This window comes from Mandrillus leucophaeus, unplaced genomic scaffold, assembly GCF_000951045.1.
Source record: "Mandrillus leucophaeus isolate KB7577 unplaced genomic scaffold, Mleu.le_1.0 Scaffold116, whole genome shotgun sequence".
NCBI lineage: Eukaryota > Metazoa > Chordata > Mammalia > Primates > Cercopithecidae > Mandrillus > Mandrillus leucophaeus.
In genome coordinates, this window is record NW_012099876.1 from 3,464,805 (window position 1) to 3,479,855 (window position 15,051).

The 15,051-nt window shown below is 41.1% G+C and overlaps 1 protein-coding gene across 3 annotated transcripts in view; it reads right to left on the reverse strand.

Annotated features, from left to right (window-relative positions):
- The window catches only part of PAK7 (p21 protein (Cdc42/Rac)-activated kinase 7), a 327,817-nt gene that overhangs the window by 3,044 nt on the left and 309,722 nt on the right, over window positions 1–15,051 (reverse strand). For all 3 annotated transcript variants that reach the window (XM_011998623.1, XM_011998635.1, XM_011998628.1), the window contains 2 exons: window positions 4,191–4,316; window positions 2,425–2,559 (listed from right to left, as the gene is read on the reverse strand). In XM_011998623.1, coding sequence (XP_011854013.1) covers window positions 2,425–2,559; window positions 4,191–4,316 — 261 coding nt within the window. The remainder of the gene's footprint in view (window positions 1–2,424; window positions 2,560–4,190; window positions 4,317–15,051) is intronic.

Consider the following 15,051-nt stretch of genomic DNA (forward strand, 5'->3'; position numbering starts at 1 on the left):
TTTTAAAGGTATACCTTACATTATGTATATATTTAGAGATGAGGGCTCACTATGTTGCCCAGGCTCAAACTCCTGTGCTCAAGTGATCCTCCCACCTCAGCCTCCTGAGTAGCTGGGAGTAGAAGCACGTGCCAGCATGCTCAAGTTCCCCTGCACAAATACTGAGCGTATGGCTCAATGGATTTTTTTACATACATTTACCCCTATTTACTTTCCACTCCTATCAAGATATAGTCATTATTTTAATTTCTAATAGCATAACTTAGTTTTGCTTACTTTTGTACTTTACCAAAATGGAGTCACATATTTGATTTCTTCTCCGTCTGGCTTCTTTCGCTCAGCGTTGTATCAGTGAGATTCATCCCCGATGTGTGGCAAAGTTATATCTTTTACATTACTGTGTAGTATTCATTGTCCAATTATACCACACATTACTTATCCATTTGGGAAACAACCTTGGGCTGGTTTCCAGTTTTTTGAAACCATTAGGATTAAAGTTATTCTTGTACATGGTTTTAAAGAACGTTGGCACTCATCTCATTGGGTATGAGACTATTTTCATATGAAATATTTTTAGTCAATTTTTTTTTTTTTTTTTGAGGTGTAGTCTCACTCTGTCGCCCAGGCTGGAGTGCAGTGGCGCAATCTTGGTTCACTGCAAGTTCCACCTCCCGGGTTCACACCATTCTCCTACCTCAGCCTCCTGAGTAGCTGGGACTACAGGCACCCGCCACCACGCCTGGCTAATTTTTTGTATTTTTAGTAGAGACGAAGTTTCACCGAATGAGCCAGATGGTCTCGATCTCCTGACCTCATGATCCGCCCACCTCGGCCTCCCAAAGTGCTGGGACTACAGGCGTGAGCCACCACGCCCAGCCGCTTTTCATTATTTAAACTTAGTCGAATCCAGTAAAAATTTCAATCTCTTTTTTTTATTGTTGTTTATGTTTTTGTAGGTCCACATAACCTATATGAGTGATTCCACTGGGGCTCTTCCCTAAGATTTAGGGGTGAGGAAGGAGGAGATATTACCATTGCAAACAATTCTCCTCCAAAAGGCAGCCACACACTCTCTTTTACTGTCATAAAATAGATAGGAGGAGAGGTGTGTATGGGGCCAGTGTTTATAGTAGTAGTCCTACAGAAGTGATCCTCTGAGTGGAAATCTCGCAGCTCCTACAGTGGTGATTCTTGGATGAAGCATCATTATTTTCTGAGCTCGTCCTAACTGGCAATCCTTGGAAAACAGGAAAGACTCCACTCAGTCTCTTACAAGTATTGTATCAACCATGACCTTCATTGCCCTGTACAATCTAGCTCCTGCCCATCTCTCCAACAAGGCCTACCTTTTTCCCCTTGCTCACTTTGCTCTGCAATATAGGCCTTCTTTCTTGGCTTAAGGCCTTTCCACTTGATGCTCCCCCTGCCTGGGACCTTTTTCTCCAAGATCTTTACATGGCTTGTACCTTCTTCCTATTCAAGTCCCAGCTTTGTTGATCCCTCCCTAGAAATGGCTTCCTTCACTCTTCAGCTTAAATCAGTGATATGGTTTGGCTCTGTGTCCCCACCCAAATCTCATCTCAAATTGTAATCCTCACATATCAAGGTAGGGACTTGGTAGAAGGTAATTGGGTCATGGGGGCAGTTTCCCCTATGCTATTCTCAAGATAGTGAGGGAATTCTCATGAGAGCTGATAGTTTTATAAGTGTCTGGCATTTCCCCTGTGCTCTCTCTCTCTCTCCTGCACCATGTAAGACATGCCTTGCTTTCCCTTCGCCTTCTGCCATGCTTGCAAGTATCCTGAGGCCCCTCCAGCCATGTGGAACTGCGAGTCAATTAAACCTCTTTTATTCGTAAATTACTCAGTCTTGGGTATTTCTTTATAGTAGTGTAAAAACAGACTCACACAACCAGCTTTCAATCCCTTCTCCTGCACACTCCATCACATCACAATATGTTTTTCTTTCATAGTATGTACCACACTCTGAAATTATTTTATTTGTTTGTTTGTGGTTTATTATCTGTTTCCCCAACTAGAATGCAGAGTCTAGACCCCAGAGTCAGAAAATCTGGGGTCATGCATGGTAACGTCCCAAGCTATTAGATGTCCCCTGCATGTAATAGATGCTGAATGAATGAGTATGGCATAGAGCACCTGATTTACTCTTCTAACCAAACCTTTGGGATAGAGGACAATTGTAACCCATTTTATAGATGAAGAACTCTGGGGTAGGAAAGGCTGAGTCACTTGCCCAGTAAAAGAATAGAAGAACAGAGATTCAAACCTAAGTGACTAGTTCCAAAGCCCATGCCCATAAACCAGGATCTCCCTGCTGGATGTGGTAAGTCAGTCTTAAAAACCAGAGAGAGACGGAAAAATCCAAAAACCATTCTGCACTTCAGCAATAGCTGCTGCTTCTCACCTTGTGTAGGTCCTTCACTCTTGGAGGTAAACTGTCCCGGATCCTCCGCATTGCCTGGAGGGGAGGCTCGTTGAAGTAGGGGGGCTCACCATCGATCATTTCTATCACCATGATCCCAAGGGACCAGATGTCCACCTGTTGGGCACATCCCACTGGTTATCTCGGGCAAGGAGAACATTCTGAAATGTCAAGTGCGTCCACAGAACCCAAGACATTCATACTCATTCACAAATGAATATGGTATTTGTAACTTCTCAACATTTACAATACAGATTTATAGGCTAAACTGCTGGGTAACTGAGTTTTTGCTAACAACCTTTGCCTTTTATGGACAACTTCAGTGAGGGTTCCACCCTTCAGATATAAATGAATATCTTAACATTCTAAAGTTTAGCACTTTAATTTTTACTCTGTAAACTTTAGTAGTTAGCTGTCTATTAGGGCAGATGAGAAAATCTTCCAGTTTAATGCTATGAGAATGGAGAAGAAGGTTGTATTTAAACCATAAACAAACAAGAAAGTTTTGACATATTTGTAACAAACTGCAAAGGGCTACCTTGCAGGAAGCAGAATATATTCTGATTCTTTTATTAATTAGATTTAAAAATAGTTCTTTTCTCCCCTACTTGGGGATTTCCTCCCCCTACCTTTTATTATCATTTCAAAACAGCATGCACAAAACCTCGCTTTACAAAAGCATTTTCAGGGATTGGAGAAAAGAAAAGGAAGAGATGACAAGCAATTAGTAAAGAATGGGAAGTCAGGACAATGAGGAGCCATCACTGTGCTATAAACTCTCAGTTCCACTCACTTCCCCGTTAGGGCCTCTTTATACCTCTTATCTGATGAATGTATTGCTATTATCACCCCTTGCAGTGACCTTCACTGAGAATTTATCTCTCAGGACCACAGTGAGAAAAACAAGTTGAGGACTCATCCAACGTCAAGCAAACAAGAGAAAGAGAAAGATTCTGCCGTAACTTATGCTGATGTCCTTAGTTCATTGCCATGTCTTCTCATGCTTCTCTTCTCCCAGAATCACCATCCACACTACAAAGTGTGGAAACCCTATGGCTAGCCGAAGCATACCCTTTGGCTTCCACCTGTATGTAGCCTTATGTGCCTCTGAGCGTCCACCCATGCTATTACCTCCCAAGAAGGCCCTTCCTCTACTCCCTCTGACCCTGCATTTTTACACTTCCAGGCCCTACCCCTTAAAAGATTATGAGTGATTATTTTCATTCCAGTGGGAACAGAAATTGTGCCACGTTTTTGACTATGAGTCACATATTATTTTTTTCCTATAAGAAAACACTGTGTAGGTCCTTCACTGTGAGATGTAAATTGTGTTGAAAACAGTTGCTCATTTAAATATCACCTCTGTTTTGTGGTACTTTCTTTGATCCTCTTTCCTTCCTCTGAATCCTCATGCCTGCTCATCTGCATGTCTCCAGTCACTTTGCAAGTTGCATTGCCTTGCTTTGTGTGTACCTGCTACTGAGAGTGGGATCAGAGTTGCAGTGACTTCCCCACAGTGTCCACTGTAGGACTGCAATAAAGAGCCCTTGGATAAATACTGCAGTGGTCTACCCCAGGGGTGGGCAGGCTCCCTCCTGCCATAGCCTACATCTGTGCCTCCTCCAGTGAGTGGGGATCCAATGTGGAGTCAAAAGTCATTGCCCCCATCTCCTGTGGTCACCAACTATCTCAGAACCCTGTGCCTGTCCCAGTCCTGCCACTTCTGACTATGACTGTGACCCCCTTACCTCTGTCCCATAAGGTAGCCTAGAAATCACCTCAGGGGCCATCCAGTAGGGAGTGCCAACCAATGATTTCCTCTTCGGCACCTCTTTGGAAACTTGAGCACAGAAACCAAAATCAGATAACTTGATCTGAAAAGGAAAGGAATGCAACAAACTAGCAATTTTAAAACAATGTCTGCTAGACATGAAAATACAAACATAGAGAGTTTCAAATTTCAAACAAAACAGTCTCATCAACAGGCCTTGGTTATATAAGGGGAAGGACTGTCAGACCCTTTTATTGGAAAGGCATGGTCCATTTTAACGGAGAAACTTCTCCTGGGCCCACCAGGATCAACTTCCAAATGTCTAAATTCCTGCTGCTTACATTCCTTCTATAAAATGATGAAACAAAAACAAAAAACTTTACAAATTAAATACACCAGAAACAACAAATTTGTTACATCCCAAGCCCACAAGTTTAATGTAATATAACAGATGATGCTTTCACATACGTAAATTGCTATTCTCAATGTGAATTTTGAACAAACTGGTAAAATTTAGGTTCCTTTGAGTTGAGCACATTCAGATTTCTATGTACCATGAGGCAAATCAAAGAACCATCTCTTTTCTATACTTGAAATATTGCAAGGCCTTTGTTTACTCGGGATGTGGAAATGTCACTTTTAGTATTGGATCCCCTTCCCTTTTTGGTTTGACCCTTTGTCCATGACAGTTGAAGCTACCAAGGTGAACATCAATGGAAGTGGAAACATAGGCATAGAAACCGGGTGTCAGCGCTTGGTTGTAAGGGGTTTAAGGTGGTCATCCGAAGGGCTCAGTGTATATACATGTTATTTACCTTAGATATCATCGAGGAGAAAAAAAGATTTGGAAATTTCTTTCCCAGAGCTCATGTACACTTAAGAACATACTGCACAGTTAGGCACCCTGCTGGTTTATGAATTCTAGATGACCAGCATTCAGTTTATTTCTGGAAGCCTTAATTTCTAGTCATGATGACCTGGTTTGAACTTCAAACAGCCTTATGAAAGAGATATCAAAGAGCCACTTAGAGTTGTTGGTGATAATAGAACACAAAAGAAAACAATGGTTCAGAATGACCATTTGAAGTTAAAAAAATTTTTTAAATCAATAGTACAGTCTCCAAGGTATGAATTCTCTCTTAATTCTCTTCACACCTCCCCAAACTTCCTCTTTCAACCTTTTTTTTCCCTGGCTCTACCTCTGCCATCCACCTCTTAAATATTGAGGTTCCCTAGGGTTCTGGTTTCCTCTCTCACATCTTCTCTTCTTAGATTCTCTTACTGGATACTCTTTTTCTTTCTATGCTTAGTTCAGACCTCTCTCCTGCATTCAAAACCTGTATTTCCAACTAGTGTATATTTCTATATGGATGACCACAAGTACTTCCAAACTCAGCATCCTTCTCTCTGCTCCAAAACCTGACCCCTTTTCCATCAATCCTGTTCTAGTGAATGACACCAACATCCACCAACATCTATTCACGAAAATCATCCTTGACTCTTCTCTCTATCTCGCTCCAAATCTTCCTGGTTAGAGTTTAAAAAAAAAACTATCTCTGTAGCTTCGGGACCCACGATAGTGCTTTGCCCATGATAGGTTTTCAAAATCAAAATTGTTGCATGAATTGACGAGCTTTAACCATAAGAAGTGAAAGAGGCCTCTGCAAATGAAGAACAAGTGCATTAATATATTATAAAGATCAGGATTCAGCAGGGAGGTCTGAACCAAAGACAAGATTCCCCCTGCCACACATGTTATTATGGTAATTTCCAAACATACAGCAAAGCTGAAAGAATTACAGAGTGAACATCCCTATATGCATGAGTAGATTCTATAATTATTAATGTTTTGCTGTGTGGGCTTTATCATACACCTATCTCTCTATCCATCCATCTAATCATCTAATTTTTGATGCATTTCAAACTGAATTGCTGACAGCAGTACACCTCACTCCTAATTGAGCATTAACTGGAGTTCAATGTGTGTTTTTTTTTTAACAGTTTAAAAATTTATATAGAGTGAAATGTACACACTTTAGGTTTATCATGCGATGAGTTTTGACCTCCCAGTACTACCAAGATCTGGGCAACACCATTGCTAGGGCACTGATGTGAGGGTCCTTGGGATATGAGTGGTAGTCAAACCCTTGAAGGGCCATAGCATGAGAAAACAAGACAGTCAAATACGAAATACTGGGCACCCGGGGTGATTGAAATTGAAGCATTACTGGAGACTGAAGAGAAAGATATCAAGAAATCAGAAACAATGGAGAATAAATTGGGAAAGCCAAGGTGGGGATAGCAGCAGCTAGGACACAACAGGGGGATGAAATCAGGTAAGAACTGAGAGTCACTGTTGTGCTCGGCAATGAGGGCATCCCTAGTAGCCTCTAGTTTCAGGTTGAGTCAGGGTGGAATCCAGAGAGTAGTCATGTAGATCTCAGTTGGACTGCTTTTCAAGAAATGAGATGTATTTTACAGATAGAAGACATCCAGCAGTTACAAATGTGGTGACTATGATAATGATGACAATGATAATTATCACTATTCTCTAGAGTGGATTGAATGTCTCCCAGAATTCACATCCATCCAAACCACAGAATGTGATCTTATTTGGAAAAGAGTCTTTGCAGGTCTAATTAGTGAAGGTGAAGTCATACTGGGTTGGGGACAGGCCCTAAATCCCATGACTGATATAGAAATAGGAGAGGACACACAGACACATAGATAAGAAGACCATGTGAAGGTAAAGCAGAGACTGGAGGGATGAGTTTACAAGCCAAGCAACACTGAGGATTGCCACAACCACCAGAAACCAGGAGAAAAGTATATAAAGCTTCTTCCTCAGAGCCTCCAGAAGGAATCAACACTGCCTGCATCTTGATTTTGGACCTCTGGACTCTTGAACCTTGAGAATACATTTCATGCAGAGAGAAGAAAATGCCACTCAATTGGTAGCAATTTGTTATAGCAGTCCTGGGAAACGAATACACTCACTGAGCTCTTACTACCTGCCAGGTAACACTATAAACACTTCACATGTATTATCTCATTTGACTGCTCCCAAGAAACTAACAAGGTAGGAAATACTATTATCTCCATTTTCCAGAGAAGTACGCCAAAACACAGAAGTGCTTAGGCCACTTTGCCAAGGATACAGAGCTAGTAATGGGAAGAGCCAGGATTCAGGAATTTAATCACCACTCTGTACTGAAGAGCAAAGTTACAGGCTGAAAGAAGGGAGTTACTGGAGTGGTAGATGTTGAAGAAAGAGGAGAGAGTGAGGGTAACTGATGATAGGGTTTTTAAAGCATCCCTATAGGAGCGATGGGACAGGATCCAGGGTCTTGCTATTTAAAGCATCATCTTCATCAATAGCAGCAGCTGCAATGTCACCTGGGAGCTTGTTAGATTTGCAGAACCTCAGGCCCCATCACAAACCTGCTGAAGTCACAGTTTCCACTTTAACAAGATCCCCAGGCCATTGGTGTACACATTATAGTTTGAGTCATAGGAGATCACAGTTCAGCCAAGAAACAGAAGAGGAAGGAGGTCACACGGACAGGTGGGGATGAAGGGGCATTTGTTTGCACAGAGTCTAATCTCTTTAGCATTCTGACAAAAGCCTTAACATTTTCACCACACCGTCTTCCTACTGCTGAGCGAAACACACTACAGTCCACCTGAACAGCTTTTAAAGTCCTCTGTAATCTGGTGCCTTTTCACATAGCCAACCTCATTCCTCATGGCTTTCTGCACACACTAAAACCATTCTTAGGGACCAGGGCTGTTCCTAGAATGTAGGATTTCCAGTGCTAAAACTCAGAAAGTTCTGTGCAAATCAGAAAGAAGTGGTCACCTTACGGTCCATTCCCAACTCTGAGTTTTCGTTGATGATTTTTTTCTTGCATATTCAACTCTTAGGCATACATCAAGGGCTTCATCAAATCTAATATTCTCCAGAACTCTTCTCAGGAGCCCATGCTGATCTCTCTCCTTTCCAAATTCAGAGAATTTGGCAAGCACTCAATCCTGAACTGTTTTCTGGTGCTGATTTTCCGCCTCTAGCTAGAGATGACATTCCTTGGGGACAACAACTCTGCTTTCTGATTGCAGAGCCTTACTGTGTTCCTTAAGAGCTGGGCAAACAAACAGTAGAAACTCAGAAAACACATGCTACTAGATTTATTTTATATTGACACACGTACATAATAGTACACCGGGTGACAGAAGACACACTGAAGCTCTTTCTGAAAACGTCTGAAGCATACTGAAGATAGCTCTTGCTAGAATCAAAGTTGGAACACAGATTAAATGAAAGTAACATTTTGGAAATTATTCATGTGATTTTTTTTATTTCCTTCTTCATGATATTCTCACTAATTGTCTTAAGGCCAGTGATTTGGACCAATGGTGGTATGATTTGAATTGGAAGGGATTACATTATGCCCAAAGAAATGCTGGAGAAAGCTGGTTTAGTAGAGAGGTGATATTCACAATTTCTTAATAAGAATCAATCCCAGAGGACTCAGATCATAGAATTCCACATGTGTATGAAAAAGAGGGTCTCGTAGTCGTGATACCTGGTCCATAATCCTTGGTGCCCTATTACAAGAGGAGTCAATAATGCATAGAAGTAAACATCCTACAGTCCACCCCTTGTAGTCTGCGATAATTTACAGAAGGGGAGAAAGAGGAGTGATGTTGACTATGTGAGGTCCTGACCTCCTTATGATATACCACTTTTCTTCACTCCAAGCAGTTGGTGGTGGGCTTTGGAAATATCTGTGTTGCATACATTCCCATACAAATAAGGGAGAGGAGAAGCCCCACAAGCATGGGTTCAGAGGTCATATTCAAAATATTCAATAACCAGATTAATGTAGGCCAATTGGAACCTAGATAGAAAGTCAAGCAAAGTCCTAGAGTTACCCTGGGAAGGATTACCATTTTTAATGAGGTGAGGAGGGTCTTGGGAAGTGGCTGGAGTGATGGGGGATAGTCTAAGGACTTAAAGCAGTGACTGTCAACCAATTAGCATGAAAAGCTTGCAATATTTTAAAAATGGGTGTAGACATGCTAGTAAAACTGACTGAACACCAGCCTTGGCCACACCCAGTGTGAAAGGAAAATTAAAAACTCAGGACCCCAGTTCACTCTGCCAAGAAGAAAAATTAAACTAAAAGTTGAGTCCTGCGAGAAGCTGCCTTCTGTTTTGTTTCTAAGTAGACAGCTACAGGTCATATGTAAATACCTTCACAGGTAGTGACTCTATGTTCACATTATATTCTGTAAAGTGCCGATTTGCTGAGCATGAGATCAATACATAATTGACAGTTCTCCCACCTGCTCCTTTTCTCTTGCAACAAGTGGATGACCATACCCTCCCTCTTTCCCCTCCAGCCCACGTTTCCCCTTTCCTTCAAATTCATCTTTGGAGAAAGGCACAGACCACAGTTTCTACGAATCCATGTTTTTGTTTTTGTTTTTCTTCTGGACATGTCCTTAACCTTGGCAAAATAAACTTCTAAATTGATTGACACATGTCTCAGATATTGTTTCATTTTATACCAGCATGTAAAATGTACTCCATGGAGACATGGTACAATAGTGTGGGTGGACATGAGCTTGCGGCAATGCTACTGGCTTCCATGGCCTGTGTGGGATGTGCAGTGGTTCAGAAGTTCCTCTAAATCTCAGTGAGGGAATGGGAAGGGTCTGGAACAAGCCTGTGGTCGGGACAAGGAGGCAGCCTGCAGGGCACCTTTCAACCCATGAGTGAAGAGGTTGTGACTGTGAAGTAGAGCAGAGGCGTGCCCCTGGACAGCCCAGCCACTGATAGGACCAGTCAATCCTGCTACCTGGTCACCAGTCCAGGTAGCAGGAGAGTCCAATGACAGCAAGGCAGGGAGGGGAAAGGACAAGAAGATGCTTCTTATCTCCTTCACCCTGAGGTTCCATGAGCCATGCTTGTCTCTCCTTCACCCGCGTTCCATCTTGGGAATAAGTGGTGGTGGAGAGGAGAGGAGGGAGTAGGTGGTGGTTAAATCTGAAAGGCTGAGTTTATAAAGGTATCATTTATACTTCTCAATAATGTAGTTGAACTTTGATAGACAACGTTCAAATTATTCAAGCCAACTAAATTTAACACATTGAATTAAAATAGATGTTTTTAAAAAGAATCTAGCCAGTAGGACTCTGTAAAGAAGTCTGGGTTAGTTTTAGGAAATATAGAAACTATAATTGTGGGGTGTGTGTGTGTGTGTGTGTGTGTGTGTGTGTGTGTGTGTGTGTGTATTTCCAAAACTAGGGTGTGAGTAAATTTGCAACCCCAATACACAGAGAGTAGAGGAGGAACAAACGTTCCAATCAATTTTGTTTGCCTATAAATTTAAGAAACCTGCATGGTTAAGGAGGTGAATGTATCAGCATTTTGCTATTGGCAGTTTTAAATTTCAGCATCTCTAGTGTGGGTTTCTCTTTGCTGACTTGAAAAATATCCAAACCCCTCAAAATCTGGCATCCTAATAACCATCTCCCTGACAAAATGTGAGATGAGCAATTGAAACTCGACACTTGAAAGTGAGGCCTGTTCTTCTGCTGTAGGAGTATAAGTGCTTTTGTATGATTCTTTACTCATCCAAGTACATAAAAGGGACAATTTTCTAAAAGAACATAATTGCACACAACATTTGTCCAAATAAATCTGCAAGTAGATAATGAGAACTCAAGTAATGAGTATAATAAAGCACTGTGGGCAGATCTTAAAAGCAAATCACATAGATGCTAAGCTGAGCCTTACTTTGGGTAGAATTGTGTAACTGGGCTGCTTAGGAAACCACCTTCGTCTCACTAATGCAGTTAGGCTAAGGAACTACTGCTAGTATGTTGTCCGCCCCCTAAAATGAGAAAATGTAGCTTGTTACACAAGGAACTTTAGTTAAGAGCTCAGACAAAGCTGTTATTTAAATGTGAGATCCTATCCATCTCTCATGTGTCCTGGCCAGGAGTCAGGGTCCACAAAAAAGAATGGTGGAGGGTTGGGGGTAGTGAGGGTGGGCAAAAGAGAGTCTATCCACAGGGCAGCTACAGGTTTAAAGATGGAATGTAAAAACCCTTGCTCTGTAAATTGCATGCACTCTAAAGAATTCTGTGCCTGCTCTAGGGTCTTGGCTAATGCAAAAGAGGGCTGCTTGTGTGCCTGGTTTCTGAGTGCTTCCTTATAAGGCAATGACACTCAATGTACAACGTGTGTAGCATCAGCCTCACCTGAGAGCCTGTTAGAATGCAGCTTCCTGGGTACCATGTAGCCTGAGTGAACCAGAATCTCTGGGGGTGGGGCCCAGGAATCTGTTTCTTGCCAAGCTTTCCAGCAGGTTCTGATGCTCAGTAAAGTTTGAGAACTTTATGGAAAAAGCAGATAACAGTGGCCAGAAAATGTCTTCAGGCATAAAGATGCAGATGGTGGTATTTGGAGGTGAAGCTAATGATCGCTGAAATAGGAAGTTCCAGGAAGATCTGGGTGGGGCACCAACGTCATTTGCTATGGTACAACTCACCGTTCTTATACCACTTCCCTTATCACCATGTGTGAATCCAGGCACAGTGTTGCCAGACCCTTTGATTTTTCAAGGAAGACAGGAATCTGAAATTTTATATGACATCTTCCAAGTTTTGATTTGTGGCAATCAATTTACAGTAAAAAGAAAAAGAGATCATAAAGACCACTTGTGTGTGTCTCTTTTCCATAAACTTATTGGACTTAGTAGGTCATGGGTTTGAATTCCGGCCAATGAATTTGTCAAAAGTCAGTCACTCACTGCTTACTGGCCCCTAAGTAATTCATTTATCAAATGTTGGCCCTAGGCCAAGGAAAGGTTATGATGATTCTACACAACACTTAATTACAAGAGCAGAAGAAATGCCTTCTGACTTAGTATCTACCTTGTACCTGGTATACTTCTGAAGGTTTTACACAAATTACATTATTAATTCCTAAGCCACTCTATGAAATATATTTATTTTCCTCTTTCAAATCCCAAACACCACATTCTCCCTTCTTAACACAAATTAGTGACTTGTTAGATATTATTTATGTCATAGATAATAATTGAATGATTTACTTTTACTTGATAGAAGATAATTTGTCTAGTCTTTTGAGAGGACAGAAAGTATTCATTCTTTTAAACCCAAGCAAATCTCAGTCATTTTTCCTAACTTTTAAAATTTTTTAAAAATTTTTAATTTTTTTTGGAGACAGGGTTCACTTTGTCACTCAGGCTGGAGTGCAGTGGAATGATCTTGGCTCACTGCAGCCTCAAACTCTAGGGCCCAAGCAATCCTCCTGCCTCAGCCTCCAAAGTAGCTAGGACTACAGATAAGTGCCACCACATCCAGCTAATTTTTTAGTTTTCTTGTAGAGATGAGATGGGACTTCAATATGTTTCCCAGGTTGGTCTTGAACTCCTGGGCTCAAGCAATCCTCTTGTCTTAGCCTCCCAAAGTGCTGGGATTACAGATGTGAGCCACCACGCCCAGCCAAATTTTTAAATTTTTAAATAATGATAAATCCACAGGAAGTGGCAATGTGCACCCATCTGTCCCTAGCATTAGCATCTTATATGGCTACAGTAAAATATCAACACCAATAAATTGATTAGGTACAATTTATAGAACTTATTCAAATTTCATCAGTTACAAATGAACTCATTGCGTGTGTAGTGTATATAAGTATACTCGGAAATTTTATCACGTGTTGCCAACTAGTCAACTAACCAAGAGGAGGCTAGTTACCTGAAGAGTTACTATGGTGGGCAACTAGAACTTGATCTTGCTGAGAAAGTCTGGGAGACTGTGTAGAACAGTGCAACAGTCATTGTGGTTTTTTGCTATTTAAAGTAATGACAATTGCTTTTGCATCAACCTACTATAACCACCACCAAAATCAATATACCCAACTGTACCATCAGCACAGGACTCCCTGGTGCTATTCTTTATAGACACATTCCCACAACCCTGAATCCCTGCCAACCACTCATCTGCTGTGTATTTCTATAATTATGTTATTTCATGAATACACACACACACACACACACATACACACACACACATATATATATATGGAATCTTATAGTGTGTTTCCTTTTGAGGTTGGTGTTTTCTCACTCAGTGTAATTTCCCTGAGGTTCATCCAAGTTCTAGTGTGTATCAATTGTTTGTTTTTATTGTTGAGTGGTATTCCATGATATATTAATACTGTTTGTTTAACCATTTGCCCTTTGAAGGACATTTAGGTAGTTTCCACTTTGGAGCTATTATGAAGAAAACTGTTATAAACATTTGTGTACATGTTTCTGTGGGAAAATAACTTTCCATTTCTCTGGATAAATGCCTAAGAGTACAAGTGCTGGTCGCATGGTAAGTTCATTTTTAATTTTGAAAAAGAAATGCCAAAGTATTTTCCTGAGTGACTATGCCATTTTAAATTCCTATGAGCAGTGAATGAATGAGTGTTGTTATCACTATTTTTCATTTTGTCATTCTTATATGTGTGCAGTGATAGCTCATTGTAGTTTTAATTTGCATTTCTCAAAGGCTAATGATGTTGAACATCTCCAAACAGGAAGAGAACCCAATAAATCTTGTGTGGCAGACAGTATTTTCCAAAAATGCCAACAATAATTTTGCCCATCCCATGAGCTCTTCTTACAATATGACTTAATTTTTCTCACACTGAGGAGGATTCTACACTCCTCCTCGCTGAATCTGGAAGGGCTTGTGACCATGGTGAAAGTGATGTCATATGATTCTGAGGCTAGGTTATAAAAATGCCATGCACTTCCACTTCGTTATCGTGGGACACACTCTTGGAACCCAGCTGCCATGCCATGAGGAAGCTCAAGCCACATGGGGAGGCCACGTTGTAAGTGTTCTGGTAACAGCTCCCACTGGCCTGCCTGGAATGACTATCTGACATGTGAGTGAGGATAACTTCCAGATGACTCTGGCCCCAGGCATTATCTAACCACAAATCAGAGCAGCACTGTTTTCCTGAGCTTAGCCAACTCTTGGATCTGTAAGACACAATGCTAAAGTGACTGTTGACTTAAGACTTTAAATGTTGAGATGCTTCGTTATAATAGCGATAGATAATTGAAAAAGTCTTCTCTACTATATAATGTTGTACACTAATAGACTAGTATAAAAACGTACTCTCAGCCTTTTCTTGGAGTAGCTACACTCCATTTCTGCTCTCTTTTAAAAGAAAAGTTTCCTTTTCCTACAGACACTGGAGAAACCACTGGACTCAATATGATGTACTGTTCTGAACATGAATGGGTAAACTCTGGACAAAATGGCCAAGAGGCACAAGATCCACTCAACATGCTGTTGCTCCCTCTGTCTGGAATGCTCCTGTTTCTGGCAGCCACAGGGTCCAGTCCCCCATGTGTCTGCTGTAATGCCATCACATCAGAGGGATCTTCTGATCAGCCTCCATAATAGAGCTCCACCCCTCCCATCACTCCCCATTCTCCTTACTATGCCTAAATTAATCCTAGGACACTTAGTACTTATCAACCCTTGTTTGGTGGGGATTTTGTTTGTTTATTTATCTATTTGTTTATTATCACATTCCCAGCCCACAGATAAGCTTACTAGAGGAAGTGATTTTGCTTTGTTCATCCCTAAGATTTAGAACTGTCTGTTACACGTAGTAGACATTCAGCAAATATTCAGTAAATGAATGAGGGAACAAACCAATAAGGACTAAAAGCACCTACAATGTGTCTATTTATGTGAGCTCTTTGCTGGAGGTGTTCGAGACAAAGGTGCAGGAG